The sequence below is a fragment of the Amblyomma mixtum genome, chromosome 7 (assembly GCF_055824585.1).
Source record: "Amblyomma mixtum isolate Tamu chromosome 7, ASM5582458v1, whole genome shotgun sequence".
NCBI classification, from domain to species: domain Eukaryota; kingdom Metazoa; phylum Arthropoda; class Arachnida; order Ixodida; family Ixodidae; genus Amblyomma; species Amblyomma mixtum.
The window spans coordinates 118,163,532-118,179,643 of NC_143018.1; the positions used below are offsets into that span (position 1 = coordinate 118,163,532).

The 16,112-nt window shown below is 48.2% G+C and overlaps 1 protein-coding gene across 1 annotated transcript in view; it reads right to left on the reverse strand.

Annotated features, from left to right (window-relative positions):
* Positions 1-551: 551 nt before the first annotated feature.
* Positions 552-16,112, reverse strand: part of LOC149337312 (uncharacterized) — a 44,342-nt gene continuing 28,781 nt past the window's right edge. Inside the window, exons 8-11 of the mRNA XM_089554856.1 lie at positions 7,670-7,916; positions 5,509-6,054; positions 3,351-3,539; positions 552-623 (exon numbers count right to left, since the gene is read on the reverse strand). Coding sequence (XP_089410982.1) covers positions 552-623; positions 3,351-3,539; positions 5,509-6,054; positions 7,670-7,916 — 1,054 coding nt within the window. The remainder of the gene's footprint in view (positions 624-3,350; positions 3,540-5,508; positions 6,055-7,669; positions 7,917-16,112) is intronic.

Genomic DNA, 16,112 nt, shown 5'->3' on the forward strand with positions numbered 1-16,112 from the left:
TTTGGTTCGGTTCCAGTTTCGGGTTCAGGTTAGGTTACGGTTCGACACCCTGATAGAAACAAAAGACGTGTGTTACACGCTTCACTTCTGACTGAGCAGCTATACAAATCAAACCCTTTCTGTAGAGTTCTTTCCTAAAGCCCATCTTCACTCTCGTGCTACAGCACTACATCAAGTTCGAGCCCATGAACCCCAAACTGATAGAAAGACAGTCCAGGCAACACGCCTGAGGTGCAATCTTCCCAGTTGCGAATAAGACATAGAACAGCGACAGTTGTTCTGGGAAACAGCAGTGGTTCTAGCGACGGCAAGGCAGCGCCATGCTCACGGGAGAGGCAACGATCGGATATAATTGGATGAGTCATGAGCACGGAATTGCCAAGGACAAAGAGCACGAAGGCAGCTGTGCCGTTTGGCTTTATGCGCTGATGACAAAAACCAACACACGCCAGCAAAGCGGGCACGAGTGGTGTCAAACAAAACCCCTTTCTCGGAAGAATGTAAACTGAACGTGTTCCTCGTTGTCCAGGCAGCACTGCGAGGGGCGGCATTTACCAGATTGCACATTTTTTAGGAGCATTCATGACGTCGTCGTCCTTGCAGTGGAACACAGAGGAAAAAGCCTGCGGCAAAAAGCGAACGAGAGATTGAATTCAAATCAGTGGAATACTGAGCACGGAAAGGTCTCAGAAGTACGAATTTTCATGCGGCGCTTCTCTATTAAATAACTTATTGCTTGACATGGACCATTTCCTTTAGTTTAACTTTATTTATTTTGACAAAAACCGCCGCTTGTGTAGGATAATACGCATTAACAACAGATTTTTACACTTCTTCTCTTAGATTGTTTAGCACAATTGTTAAGTTAGAAGCCTACGGCGCCGGTGGCACGTTTACCTTTCGCCGGTAACTGCCGTGTCCGTAGGGAAGTCGAGAGGGGTTAGAATGATGACAGTGGGTCGCGCGTTTCGGACGCTGTCCATGGCCATGGAAAATGGGAAATGAGACTGCGAACGGCCTTGTCAGTGTCGCGAAGGGCCGACCACCTTTTTCCGTTGAGGTTGAGGAGGACTAGCTCTCAAGTACGGGGGGAGGGGGGTCATTAGGTTCGGCGACTTCTCAAATGACTCGACTGTCCGGCTAAGTAGTGGTGCTTTGCTTACTTGCAGAAGTGACCGTGAAGCCGATGCAGCGGCTCCACGATGGGTAGCAGATGTAGCGAGATGCATATGCGAAACTGCGCGCCCTGCACTTTCCAGAGGGTGCGGGGTCCGCAGAGTCGGGTTCTCGAGCCCTGTGCTCCGCCTACTTGTATGTATGGCGTCATAGCACTGCTATTGGTCAAAATTGGGCAAGGGCAGATTTAGTAAAGCTCCACTCAATTTTCGAAGGGTCAAAACAAGCCGCAAACAAAGAGTTGACAGGAGCGCGCGAAGACTCGATCTCGGCCACTATTAAAACAGCCTTTTTTTTTAATCTACCATTTCTCGCTCTGCCTTGTATTTTAGTCACAGCCTTAATAAATCAGTTTTGTTTGTCAAGAAGTAGGAGTTGCTGCCCCAACCGGCAATGTGTTGCCTGATGAGAAGACGAAGACGTGAAGTGCTCTCGTATTGGAAACTGCCGTGTATCAATACCATCGTCATTCGTCACTCACGACGAGCAAGCGGTCATCCCAAACTGGCCATCCGGCATGTCCGAAAAAGTTAACTACAGTCGATGTTATAAAAATGCGGCCGCACGCCTATCAGCCTCGGATGGAACAGTGACCTTAGGCTAACGACGATTACTTGGATTTGCAGGTTTTAAATGGGATCTTAGTAAAGTACTACATGGCGACGAGACAGGTGTTTGTTAGTTTATTCTGTGAGTTCAGTGCCAAATAACGAAGAGTACAGTGCCAGCATTATCGCATTTCTTGAAATTCTCTCTTTGGCACGGAAACACGTTCGGAAAGAGAATCTTTTTGTCCCTTGCCTAACGCAGATGTGTTGTGTTCCTGTCATTTCGCTTTAACTCTCAGGAGTTGCTACCGGTATGGTTGGGTGGACATAAATAAAAGTGACAAAACTAAGACCACCTGAATCTCTAAACCGCATGCCATTTTCATCGAGGTTATCAACGGCGCTTTTACTCATCTTTTGTACACTTGCTTTCCGGGGATCTTTAAGGACGCCTCTCCTTCAAAGCTACCATACGCACCATACGCAAAGGTATACGCACGCAATATGTGAATGCAGAATCTATCGAAATAATGAAAATGGTAGCTCCTACATATTAAACCAGGCTTGATAATAAATTGCATGTGGCAGCCTCCGATGTGTGCAGCGGTAAGGACACCTACGGGGAAATCGACTGAATCGCGGATGACTCTCTGAAGATTGGGCCGAGTTCGGGAAGCACCACACCGTCATTGGTATTTAAACCAGTTCTGTCGAAGCTGGAATTAGTCTTTCGCTGGAAAGTATCTCTGCAATACACACTGTTCATCCTAGGACTGGCGGCCAGCCCCTTATTGACATCGTTAAGAGGCCGTGAGGCTACACTGCGGAGCACTGGATGATAGCAGTAATAAGTGTGACGAGTGGAGCATCTGGATTGCAGTGTCATGTATTGCTAAAAAAAAAAACTAAGGACGCACTTCCACTCGGCGTTGTGAAGGGAGCGGAAAAGACTATGCACAGCGGCCTACCAACGGGCATAAAAAAAATGCGATGGCTGAGTCCCTATGTCTACACGCAATTAGGCAACGCCGCTTGAAAGACGAAGAAATAAAAAATGAGTGGCATGAATATATAATACCAGCATTCTCGAATGGTCGAAGTGTTTGGAGGCAAGTGTGCTCGCCTTTCTCAGAAGCGAAAAGGATGCTGGATTGCTCAAAAGAAAACCTCAGGGAAACGAGATGCTTATGATAAAGTTAGTCCAAAACTGATTCCTGCAGAGACCTATTCCTGCGTCAGCCGTACACGGAAGTATTCTTAATTTTACCGCTTTTGATAACTACAGCAGGAGTTTGATTTGTGCCAAAGGTAGGATATGCATCATGAGGGTTTTGTGTTGCACTATACACATCTCACGGAGGTTTTAACAACCCCATTGCATACGCTGATTTGAAATATTTTGTGCTGCAATGATGTCAGGAATTTCAACATTTATGAGCTGATAACATGCGAGAGTTCTATCATTTATGGTCACGCCAGTGACCAGCAGCGAGGTAAAAAGTAAAGTACAGGGCAGAATAAAAGGTTTGCCAAACCTGACGTTCAGCTGCCAAAAAGTAGCAGAGCTTTTTGGTTGCTCTTTTTGTCGCTCATGCGAAACGAGTGCCGCGGAGCCGCGCTTCTTACCCGGGAGTTCATGAGGGCCACATTGAGACGCGCCGCCGGCGACAGCGTCCGTGCGCCGGAGGAACCACCTTCCTCTGTCGACCGCGGTGCGTGTTCGCAGTGGGCCACCGCGTAGTTGATGAAGAAGAGTTCCAGCGCATTCTTCCCGGGAAGCTCGGGGATGTTGGGGCCGTCTCGGAGCTCCGGATACTTGCGAGGCAAACATTCAAAACAGCGATCTTCAAAATAGCAGTGAGTGGAAAATTCAGGGGGGGCTTTGTTGACCTAAAGCACGGAGAGGCGAAAGCCTTAAACGCAGTGTTGCTGCTACTGTCACTGATGTGCGGTTACGGTGTTAAGCTTCGCCTCTGAGTGTGGAACGCGATAGCGTCTTGCAACGCTGCCAGGGAGTCCACAGAACGCCATCGCCCGTTCGGCTCTACGCCTTGCTTGTCGGTAAATTGGTTTTTAATGAAAGGAAATGTATCGGTCTCGCATATCTCGGTGGAAGGGAGGAAGATGGGAGTGAACGAAGACACCGTACTCACTAGACGCGGCTTTGTACATTCCAAACCATCGAGCTTGCATGGCGGAGTGGTAACCGTGCTCGTCTCGCACTCCGGAGACCCTGGTTCGATTCCCTAACTCTACGAAATTCCTTCTCGGTTTTATTTATCCGTTCTGACTAGAAAGCTTAATTAGGCTAATTGGTTAAGTAAGCATTTAACTAAAATCAGACCCTCTTAGTTGGAGCATCACTATACGATTCCTTTAATTGGTTCCATGCTTACTAGCCAAAGTACAATTGGGCCCGTTTGAAATTCGCGCACTGTGACGTCACGACCATTAACACCAATTCACAAGCGTGACATTTCTTTCGACAACTCTGCTTACAACGATGAGGCATTAAAGGATTCCTCCTTAAAAACAACAAGAGGGTTCTGACTGCTTTCAGGTCATCCTTCTCATGTCCAGCTTTCCTGGGCTTTCAGCAACTAGCATCCTCTGTTCGCCACCAGCAGAAAACACTGCGTAACATGATGGGGATAGTTTAAACTTCCAATTTTGACCAAACGTTTTAGTCGTAAGAGATACTGCGCCAACGCGGTGACTATCATGGCCGACGGTTCCTCATCGAAGCCGAATCTGACATATAGAAGTCTCGCTGCGCTTACACCTACTACTTCTCACAGCTATAAAAAGCTGAGATGGACGAACGATTCGTAATTGCCGCAGGGATTTTAAATGTACAGCGCCACGTGACTCGTGACGGCAGTCGTAGAAACTGTAGAAGCGTCTGTCGGGATTTCTTGGCCAGATCTTTTGCAAATTTCTTGGCCTGGTCTTTTGCAACATCTTCTGCTGGAAATAAATGAAATACAAGTTGGCGCTCCTAAAAGATTAAGTGTAGAAAAAAAAACAAAGAAAGTACCTAAATATGAAAAATTCGTGAGGGTGTGCAAAGCAAGCCCTGAATATCTTAAAATGACCATATCTGAAAATACATCGGCAGCATATGGCATGAACTCTTTCTGGCGTCCATGTTTCTTCATGCCCTGCTCTGCTTTTTGAAGTATGACCTGCTTAAACGCCTAGGAAGTCATTTCGCAGCATACCAATTCAGGCGGCGAGTTTTAGAAGCAGCGGGACTGCTTTCAAGTGCAAAGTAACTGGCCTGTGCTTTTTTGCTGAATGTTTGCCTACAAAAGTCGTGAAGCAGAAGCCTTAGAAAAGGCGCACTAGGTATCAAGGCAAGCAAAAATTCCAAGGGAGCCCGGTGTAGATAAGCCTGGTAACTTTTAGAATAAAAATTAGAAAACATGTCTCATGCATTGGGGCGAGAGTAATCCTGGGCGAATTCATTTCACTCGTTAATTTTTACTGCCACCTACCAAGCTGCGCCATTTCGTCACAATCCGGTGGGCTGGTTGGAATGACGTCGCAAGGTTACGTGAAATCGTGCATCTTCATCCTAGGTTGCTTCTATGGGGATTTTTTGCAGATTTTTCGTGAATGGTCAAGGACGGCGACGCCCGCCGACAGCGACGCCAGCTTTTCGGCGTCACGATTTCATTTACGCTATCACCTTAATATTTGGAGATCGTTTGATAACGTTCTTGTCGTTTTCGCTATGCACCAAATGAGCTAGAAAAAGTTTCGTTTCGCTCCAAGGCACTACCTTTTCAAGGTAGATCTTGTACAGCGCGAACAGGGGCTCCACGAGTGCTGACTCAAAGAACAGTTCATCGTGCAGACGTGGCCGCAGCTGTCGGTCACCCGTTAGGTTGACGTACTGCCCTTCTAGGCAGCGGGTCGCGTTCTCTCTTCCTTCTGCGAACATCCCACTGCTTCTTGCCTCTTGCCGAATGGCCGAGGCGTTGCGTGCTGCCGTTGAACCGCAGCTGCTGGTGACGACGCTTAGCAGGCCCCGGAAGATGTCGAAGCCGAGCACGGGCACCACCAGGGGGTCCACGCTCACCAGCATGGCCGACAGGAAGGACACCAGGCTGGGAGAGAGCAGCAGTGTGTTCCGGGCCTCGAAGTAGTCGGCACGAGGCTCGACGTGCAGCGGTGGCCACCGGTTCTCGAGGTTCTTTTCTGCCCGGTCCAGGTTGTTCCAGTAGAGGTCGTTGGTCTCTGTCTGCTGGAGGACGTACTCCTGAAGAAGTGTCGGCTTGGCCACCGTTGTGTGAGTAAGGGTGGCCACGTTTCCGGAACCGTTCGTCTGCGTTCGTAAAAGGCAGATGCTGGAATAAGATTACGCTTCATTTCTACAGTAGAGATTCTTGTCCGTGGAAAACGGTCCCCTTCATTTTTGGTGCGAAGTAACATTATTGCTCGGTTCTTCTTCCTCTCTTCAAAAATCTGCCTTCTCTGATTGAAGAAAAACACTTGCATTTCGAAGCTGTACCGCAATGCTCTACATCAGCTTATCTTCCGCAGTATTGATGAAGATTGGCAATCTGGTTAGTTCGTTAATCACGGAAAACCAAAGCAGCGAGATCAAAACGACGACGACAGAAGAAGACAAAAAGAAGTGCTGCCTCAACGTGTCCTTTGTTTTCTTCCTTGTCGTCATCGTTTTCTTTACACTGCTTAGGCTTTCCGTAATATGTTGCAAGAACAATAAGAAGGGGAAGTGTTCTTCATTGTGAGCATCAGCCAAGCTACGCTCAATGCAGGGTGAAGTCCGTTCTTGTTCATCTCCAATCAACCAACTCATCTGCCAGCTGCTGCAATCTTATCCCCAAAATCTTCATCTCATCTGTCAATCTCTCTCCTATCCCCAGCCATAATAACCTTCTCATGGAACCTACATTATTTTAAGGAACCATAGCTCATTTGCCTTCGCATTAGATGCCCTGTTCATGTCCGTTTCTTCCTCTTCTCAGATTAAAAACTGCTTCGAGTACACCGTAAATAACTGAACTATCTGATTTCGCGGCTCCTGCTACATATCTATTGGGAGCCAAATTGTCATTTTTCGGTGGACACCTCCACATGAGGCATTCGATGCGGCGGGGAGTGAAATGAGGAACAGGTACTTTAGTGCAACGGTCGGAAGTAATATCGACCACCTGGGCATCTTTAACTACCTTGCCATCGCACAGCACACGGGCGCTTTTTGTGGATTCAGCCCGGATCCTACGGCTCAGTGACAGTGCGCGTTAAACACTGAACTACCACGACAGGTTGCCGAAAAACTACATAGGTGATTGCCGGTTCTTTTTCGGGGTAGGAGAGACGGGGGGTTTCGATACGGCTTCCACACTCTCTGCTGCGATTAGTCCTCCGAAATCAGAAAAGTCAAAGTGCTTCCTCAGCTAGACGGTATGGTGTTTCCCTAAGGCATGTTAAATTGGCAAATGCGGGGATCTATTCGAATTTTCGGCCCGTTTCAGAGGAATAAACATGAAATTTCTGTTGGGTTGTCGCATGTCGACACAATGATTCTAACACTGTTTTAAGGGTCTCCGTTGCACATTTTTGAACCACCCCGCCTTACGAAGGTGTCACATAAGGATGTCGGGCATTACATGTCTATCGAAACGGTCACACAGGCAAAATAATTAATCAACAGCGCACACACATCACAGGCATGTTAGAGCTAACAAAAACGAGGAGGCATTGATGATAAAGAGAAATTCAGGGCAACTTCAGTGAACTAGTGTTCTCACCTAATATTGGCTCTGTGACTTTTCCTGAGTATGTACATCGTATGTACTCTTTCTGGGTGTGTACATCGACGAGTAACTGAAATTTTTATAAGTTATTTTTTAGGAGGGACTATAAATGTCCTCGAAAAGCGACAGTCCAGCGTGCCCACTTTTCTGCCTCACCGTCGCCGAGTCTCGCAGCCGTGCGTTTAAGGTCCCCTCGTTGACGCCGTTCAGCGCGGAGGCGTAGTAGCGCGACAGTCGCTCGGTGCTGTCCTCCGGTTCCCCGAGGAACACCACGCGCAGCGTGTCGAGCCTCTGCAGCGCCGTCCACAGCTCGGAGGCCGTCATCCACGCGGTGCCATTGCGCAACAGGGTGGCCAGCTGGTCGCGGGCGCCGTCCACCAGAGACCGCATCTCGCTTTCGTACCTGCAACAGATCGCAGGAATCTTTGCAACTGTACAGGCGCGCGCAAATAGCACAAACAGACGCGGACAGTAAATCGGACGACAGAAAATGAGGAAGCAAAATGGACGTTATGAGAAACTGATAGCTGTTCTTTTACAAGCGGAAGTGGTTCTACGTATTAACGGGTCTTGTGTAGTAAACACATCCACGATTCACTTTACTTTCTAAGCGCCCGTCCTGATAAGCACCTGGGTGCTATGCCAACCCCCAGTCAAGGCATTTTAGAATGCCATAGCATTACGGGACAGCTCATGGGACATTCACTTGCCAGCTCCACTCTCGCTAACGCCCAGCCTGTCACGCCTTTCCTCTACCTGCCAACCATCATCTCATCCCACCCCTCTCTCTGTCCCCTACGCATCAAAAGCCTCATTACGGAAAAAAGCCCGGCGCTGTGGCCTCTCCTAACATTCACTGATTGGTCGAGGCACATCGGCCAACCGTCCTCCTCACCCCTACTCCTTCCCTCCACCTGCCAACCGAGCGCAGCATGTACAAAATAACAGACACACCCGAGTTCTAGCCAGCTCCTGCGCATGCTATAGCATTATCACACGTAATGAGTGCCTAAGTGCCAACCTCATTTTTTTTTATTCCCTGCTTTGAGAAACGTTGCTTAAGTGTCTAGAGGAATACATCGACTAACTTGCTGTTGTGCCTCGCCAGAATTCCTCAGTAAAGTCTGTTAGGGGGCGCTTAGAACTTTAAAATTTTTATTTCAGCTCTACTTTTGCTAACCAAAAAAAAAAACGATTTTTCGCCATGAAAAGGACATCACATCGGTTCAAGCGGATTACTTTGAGCTAAATACGGCAAACTCCAGGACAGCCTTGAGAGACCCAGTGTTTTAAAAGTTTTTAGATTTGTTGATGCATTCGCTCTGGTTTTAAACAGCACCTCAGGGTATTACTAGCGTATTTTTTTAACCAACTTACCATTTTTTGAATGTGTCCTAATCCACTAACCCTGACGCACGAACTTCGATAATAAATAAATAAATAAATAAATAAATACCAAAAATTATCTTTTAAATGATCAAAATTCTATTCACTGACAGCCGCATACATTGGGCTTATGAAGCCCGCTTTCATGAGCCGTCACTGAAATTTCATTGAGCGCATTCGAAATCAGTAAAGACCACCATTATAAATTCACGCCGCCCCGGTGGCTCTGTGGTTATGGCGCTGGGCTGCTGACCTGACAGACGTGGATTGGAACTCGGCCGCGGTGGTCGAATTTATATGGAGACGAAATTCTAGAGGCCCGTGTACTGTGCGATGTAAGTGCACGTTAAAGAACACCAGGTGGTCGAAATTTCCGGAGCCCTTCACTACGGCTTCCCTCATGGCCTGAGTTGCTTTTAGACGCTTAACACCGACGGACCATAGACCACTGTAAATTTATGTTTCGAGAAGGCCCTAAAATTTAGAAGACGCTTGGTCGCCTAAAGCGAGCAATATGATAGCATGAGCGGAGCAGGCCGCATCTCGCGCGCCATCTTTCGGTGCTTCGACAAACTCCGCCACGTTCGTTGTTCCAGCGGCCACCTCATGCCGGTGGCACTGCGGTTTTTCAAGCGCTTTTGGGTATCTCGGACGCATTTTCTGTGTTAATTGGGCTTATCATTTGACGAAGCTAATGGGTAATTTTAATTTACTAAATATTGTTGCCGACTCTGTAGCCTACGCTGCAGCGCGAGACGCTCACACAAGACCTACTTGTATTGCACTCAACTAAAAGCTCCTGCAGCGGTCCGGCTCATGACCCGAGAGGCAGCAGTTCGAGTCCCGGCTCTATCACTTCCCTTTTAAGCGCAAATTCTTTTCTTTCCCTCCAGGTAATGTGGTTGCGGTGTCAAGGTCCTTTCGACCAATCGGAATCAGCGTCACACTGCCAGACCCCTGTTTGTGCCACAAAGGTACTTATAACATCACCTCGTTAAAAATCCTGCCAACACCCACTTCAGCGAAGATTCGTTCGATAATCACCTACACCTTCGGCTCTCGCCTATAGAAAGCAGATGCAGGTACGTGTTGATAACTGTTTCGTGCCTGTCTAATCTAGGATGACTCAATTAACTGAGGACTTCTTTTAGATGGGGTATATTGAAAGTTTATTACAGTCTGGGCTACATAGGTCTGATTAGGAGGAATACACGGCTGGGTCTGCTGCGTAGCTGTTCAAGTGGGGACGCCGTGGAATCCGAGTCGTCTGCCACTTGTATATAAGAGGGTGAGGAGGACGGCGGCCGTCGGGCCCCTGCGCTCGGCGGCTCGGCGCATCGCCTGCGGGAGTGGCTGGCTGCTTCTCCGACAGCGGAGGAAGCGGAGGGTGCGTTGCCGGTACAGCTGGCGCCATCTACAAGAGCGTCTTGTAACATCCTCCCTTTTTTGTAGCTTGCTGTCATCCAACCAGGTAATCGTGAAGTCGCTTTGGGAGCATTCTTGTTCTTTGAGGTCGTGCCAGCGTGCGAGTCACATCAGGGCGCTGCTGGGTTTCTTGCTGTTCAGTGTCATTGGTTTGGTTGTCTCCCGTTTCAGCATTTCCTTCTTCGGACTCAAGCTCTCTCTGTTCTTGTTCCTTGTTGCTGGTTGCACTCTTTGGTGGGCTTCTTATAAACACGCGGTTCCTTCTCAGAACGCTGTCTCCCCCGTTGACTTCATACGATCTGTCATCAACTCTTTTTGTCACGGTTCCTTTAGACCATGGTCCGCTTCTAATCGGTCGGACAGTCACACCTTGTCCTTCTTTCAGTGTTGGCAGGTCCTTGGCATGTTTGTCATGATAAAAGATTGTTCGTTGTCTTCTTGCCTGCCTCTTGCCGGTCACGTTTATCGTTTCGGGTTCAAGCAGCTTTGCTGTGGTCGGCAGTGTCGTTCTGGTGCGGCGACCCATGAGCAGTTGTGCCGGGCTGGCGTTTAATCCTTGCAGGGGTGTATTTCGAAAATCTAGGAATGCCAATTGCGGTTCTGACTTGCTTTCTTCCGCTTTTTTCAATAGCATTTTTGCCGTTTTTACCGCTGATTCGGCCATTCCATTCGAACGTGGATAACCTGGACTTGACGTTTTGTGTTCGAAGTTCCAGCTTTTAGCAAACCTCTCGAACTCCTCGCTCGCAAACTGGGGTCCGTTGTCGCTCACCAGAATTCTTGGAATCCCGTATCTAGCAAAGTGAGCTTTCAGCTTTAGGATCACTTGGGTTGAAGTTGTCGTCTTCAGCTGATCTACTTCCCAAAAGTTGCTGAGATAGTCGACTGTAACGAGAAAGTTTTTCCCCTTATACTCGAAGATGTCGCATCCGACTCTTTCCCACGGATAACTCGGTTCCGGATGAGGGATGAGTGTCTCTCGTTGTTGGGAATGCGCATGCTTCTGACACACTTCGCACCTTGCGATGTAATCCTTCAGTTCTGTGTTCATCCTGGGCCAGAATACACACTCGCGAGCACGCCGAAGACAGCTCTCAATTCCCATGTGCGATGCGTGAAGTTTCTCTTTGATCTCACGGCGCAGAGACAATGGGATGAGCAGTCGTAATCCCTTGTAGATGAGGTCCTCCTCCACTGTGAGTTCATCTCTGAATGGGTAGTAGACGCGCATGTCTCGCGGCACTTGGTGCTTTTCTTGTGGCCATCCTGACAATATGATTGACTTAAGCTTTTGCAGGAAGTCATCTTTCTCCGTCGCTTTGCGAATTTTTTCCAAGGTTTCCTTGCGCACTGGCAGGTAGTTCACAACGTTGATGCTTTCTAGTTCACTGTCACCGTCACGGTTGGGAAGGAATGCCCTCGACATCGTGTCAGCTAGAAGTAGTTCTTTCCCTGGTCTGTGCTCGATGTTGATGTTATATCTTTGCGTTTGCAGTATCATACCTTGCAGTCGTCTTGGCACTTGATCGAGTCTTTTTTTCATGATGGACTGAAGAGGCTTGTGATCACTGGTGATCGTTGTAGCTGTTCCGAAGGTGTACTGATGGAATTTCTGCAATGCAAATACGATCGCTAGCATTTCCTTCTCGATCTGGGCATAGCGACTTTCTGTCGGTGTTAGTGCTCTGCTGGCGAAAGATACAGGTTTTCCTTCTTGGATGAGAGCCGCTCCAAGTCCGAGGTCGCTGGAGTCACATTGTATTTCAACTGGCTTTCGCGTGTCGAAGTATGCTAGAATAGGAGCTCTTGTCACTGCATCTTTTGCCTTCTGGAACGCTTGTTCTTGTTCTTCTCCCCAGTGCCACGGTGTGTCTTTCACTGTGAGCTTCCTCAGTGGTTCCAACACTCGTGAAATTCCGGGCAGGAATCTGGACAGGTAATTGATCATTCCGCAAAACCGCTGTATGCCTTGGACATCAGTTGGTCGAGGCATTTCTTGAATTGCCTTTGTTTTCTCTGGATCCACTTTCAGTCCTTCTTTTGTCAGCACGTGTCCCATGAAGACTGTTGTGCTCATGCGAAGTTGCGTCTTGTTCTTGTTCAGACGTATTCCAGTCTGTCTGCATAGCTGCATTAGGTTTTCGAGCTTTCTGTCGTGATCTTCAAGAGCATCCTTTTCAGTTTCACCAACTCCATAGACGAGGATGTCGTCTGCTATGCACAGAACTCCGTTTAGTCCTTCAAGTGCCATTTGCAGTCTCTTCTGAAATATTTCACTGCTGACCGCTAACCCAAATGGTAGGCGCAGCCATCGATATCGGCCGTTGGGCGTTTGAAATGTGGTCTTTAGACTTGACTCTTCATCGAGGCAGCATTGCCAGTACCCTTCTCGTAGGTCTAGTTTTGAAAAGATCTTGGCTTTTGCAAGCTCTGGCAAGACGTCGTCGAGAATGGGCAATGTGTGGCGCTCTCGTTCTAACGCTTCATTTAGCGCTTGTGGGTCAATGCACACTCTCATGTCGCCATTTTTCTTCATCGCCACGACCATTCGGCTCACCCACTCGGTTGGCTCGGTGACACTTTTGATTACTCCTCTTCTCTCCATGCTTTGCAAGGTTTCTTCAAGCTGTGGTTTTATGCTGACAGGCACTCTGCAGCTTGTTATCGCTTTCGGGACTGCATCCTGTTTTTTTACCAGATGTACTGTTCCCGGCAGCGTCCCTAGTGCTTCTCCAAAGACGTCTGGGAATTTTTCCACTATGCGCTTTGTGAAGTCTTCCTCTGGAGCGTTAACTGTAGCTACCAGATCATAATCGATTGTTATGAGACCCATGGTTTCTGCTGTCTTCCTCCCAATGAGAGGTGTGAGCTCATCAGCAACAACTACGAATTCCAGGACATGCTTTTTTCCATTTTTGGCAGTGACCTCAAGCTGGGCTTTGCCTTTGGAGTAAACTTTGCTTCCGTTCCATGTCCGCAGTGTCGTTGCGCTCGCTCTCAGCTGCTGTGGCTGGACGTATTTGGCTGTAATCACATTAACTGCCGCTCCACTGTCTACTTGAAACTTTACTTTGTTTCCGTTCACTTCCAAGAGCGTGTAGACTGAGCTGGGCTTTTCGCTCTTAACTGCCAAAATGTCCCCTTCGTCGCTATCGACCTCCAGACTAGCCACTGCCCTGCTGCCTTTGCACACTGCTGCGAAGTGGTTTGGCTTTCTGCACTTAACGCACACTTGTTTCCAAGCTGGGCAGGCTGTTCTTTTGCGTTCGTGGCTCCTTCCGCAGTACTTGCATTTCGGAAGATTCGCCATCAACGGAGGTTTCCTCTCTTCTTTTAGACTTTTACTGGCATAGTTGCGACGGTGCTGCTTTTTCACAGTGTGAACTTCGCTGTTGCTTGCAGCTGATCCCTCTTTAAATGCTTTCAGTTGGTGTTTTGTAGCCTCATGAGCAAGACACACTTTGACAACTCTCTCGAGGGTTGGGTCATCGAGCTTTAGAATGTCCGCTCGCGCTCTCTCGTCGTAAATTCCACAGACGATCTGGTCGCGGATCAATTTGTCTCGTTCGTTCCCGAACCCGCAGTCGCGCGCTTTCAATTTCAGGTCGGTCAGAAAGTCATCGAACTGCTCTTCCTGTTGCTGCATTCGTGAGCGGAAGACGTATCGCGAGTACAGTTCGTTATGCTTCGGTAAGAAATGCGCGTCGAGAAGGCTTATCACATGCGTGTAGTCAAATTCTGGGTGTGGTCTTGCTCCTGTTGGTTTCCCGAAGTCCAAAGTGTTATATATGTCAAGAAGCGTGGAGCCTCCGACGGTCAAAAGAAGTGCTACTTGCCGGTCGGACGGTGCTTTGGCTGTGTTGGTTGCTTTGAGGTACAGCGTGAAGCTCTGCTTGAAGGCTCTCCATTGTTCCGCTGCGTTGCCAATGGTTTCGAATTTCGCAGGTGGCGGAATCTTCTCCATGTTGAGGCGTTGGCGGTAATTTTACACTTCTGACTCCATGTTTCGTGCCTGTCTAATCTAGGATGACTCAATTAACTGAGGACTTCTTTTAGATGGAAATTATTGAACGTTTTTTACAGTCTGGGCTACATAGGTCTGATTAGGAGGAATACACGGCTGGGTCTGCTGCGTAGCTGTTCAAGTGGGGACGCCGTGGAATCCGAGTCGTCTGCCACTTGTATATAAGAGGGTGAGGAGGACGGCGGCCGTCGGGCCCCTGCGCTCGGCGGCTCGGCGCATCGCCTGCGGGAGTGGCTGGCTGCTTCTCCGACAGCGGAGGAAGCGGAGGGTGCGTTGCCGGTACAGCTGGCGCCATCTACAAGAGCGTCTTGTAACAATAACAAAGTGATTAGAGACGCGTAACGTGGCCGTGAGCGCTTACCAAGATACGAGCGATTCAATTCCGCTGGTACGATTCCACTGGTACGAGCGATTCAATTTTGCTACATAGGAGCAAGCTTGGTGGGACATCGATAGGTGGCGGTCCTATTTGATTATTGCGCTTGTAGAACGCTCCTGCCGCGTCGCGTCTCTGGTGGTTCCGAGGACCACGGAGTCCGTGGTGCCGGACGCTTTCTCTACTCATTCTACTAGCCGGTGCATGGCCAGTTACATGTGTCACGGTTGTCTGTTTTGTTGCGCTGCGCTGGTATGTCAACAGCTGGCCGTCTTTTTTATTATAAATGCGAATGCACTACTTGTCTATGTCGACGATTTCTTGTCCGCAAAACGTGTCGGCAGCGATTTCTCCGTTAGTGTGACAGTTAAGCAATTAATTTTTTTCGTTTATATTGCCTTCAATTTACTTTTCACGGCCCCTGTACGTCGAAAAAACAAGGCTTTGTCTGAATCATTAATAATAAATAATAATAATAATCTCTTTATTTGTGTCGTAGGGTACACGGTCGACACTGGAGCCTTAATTATCGACTAAGGCTGTACAAAAACGATATGGTTAATGCCACACTGTTTCCACCCATTTCATTGCTCGCAGTGCACAAACAATCTCAAAAAAGAGTTCAAGCCTTTTTTCGTTAAGTGCAGTGGGTACCGATGACGAAAATGCCGCAAAATGAGGCAAAGCAATTAAGCACAAAAGACCGTCGCTCTGGGTGACCGATGCGCCAGTACCCTTTCCCCTGCTTTAGCGGGGAAGACACTTACGGCTTGCGCTTTTTGTCAAGCCATTGAAGAGGCAATTGGAATCCAATTCATTTATTGCTTGCTCATTGTATCTGTTTTTCTACCCGCCGCACATTGAGTCATGTCGATGGGAACAAATTTCAGCAATTTTAAGAAGCAGAGAAGGTTATCTCCGGGCCAATTTTTTAGGCATTCTTATTGAAGCGGAAAAAAAATATTTCGCTGTTTCATGCAGTGTGACTTGATTTGCATGCCTAACATGCCACGCACTAACCACAATACCCCTTGGAACATCTCGGCAGAGTGCATCTAGTGTGCGTAATAAGGTGAGCCGCTTCAGCTGTTACAACACATTGGGCCCCTTGCCGTAGTTAGTGAACGGCATCACTCGCGTTAGGTACCAAAAGTACTGCCCGGAACCCCAACCACATCACGTCTGCCTATTTCCAAGAGACGTATGTGGAATGCTCACGACAGCTGCGTATCAGAGGCTGCCCCTTCTGCATCGTGGTAACCACTATGCAGAGCTGATATATAAAGACTAAATTTGCGTTAAATTTTCACTCATGCCCATGAGTACCTTGGGGTGTGTGGAAGGTTCGCGCTTCATTTAAATGGCATCGGTGATGCAATACTTTCGTA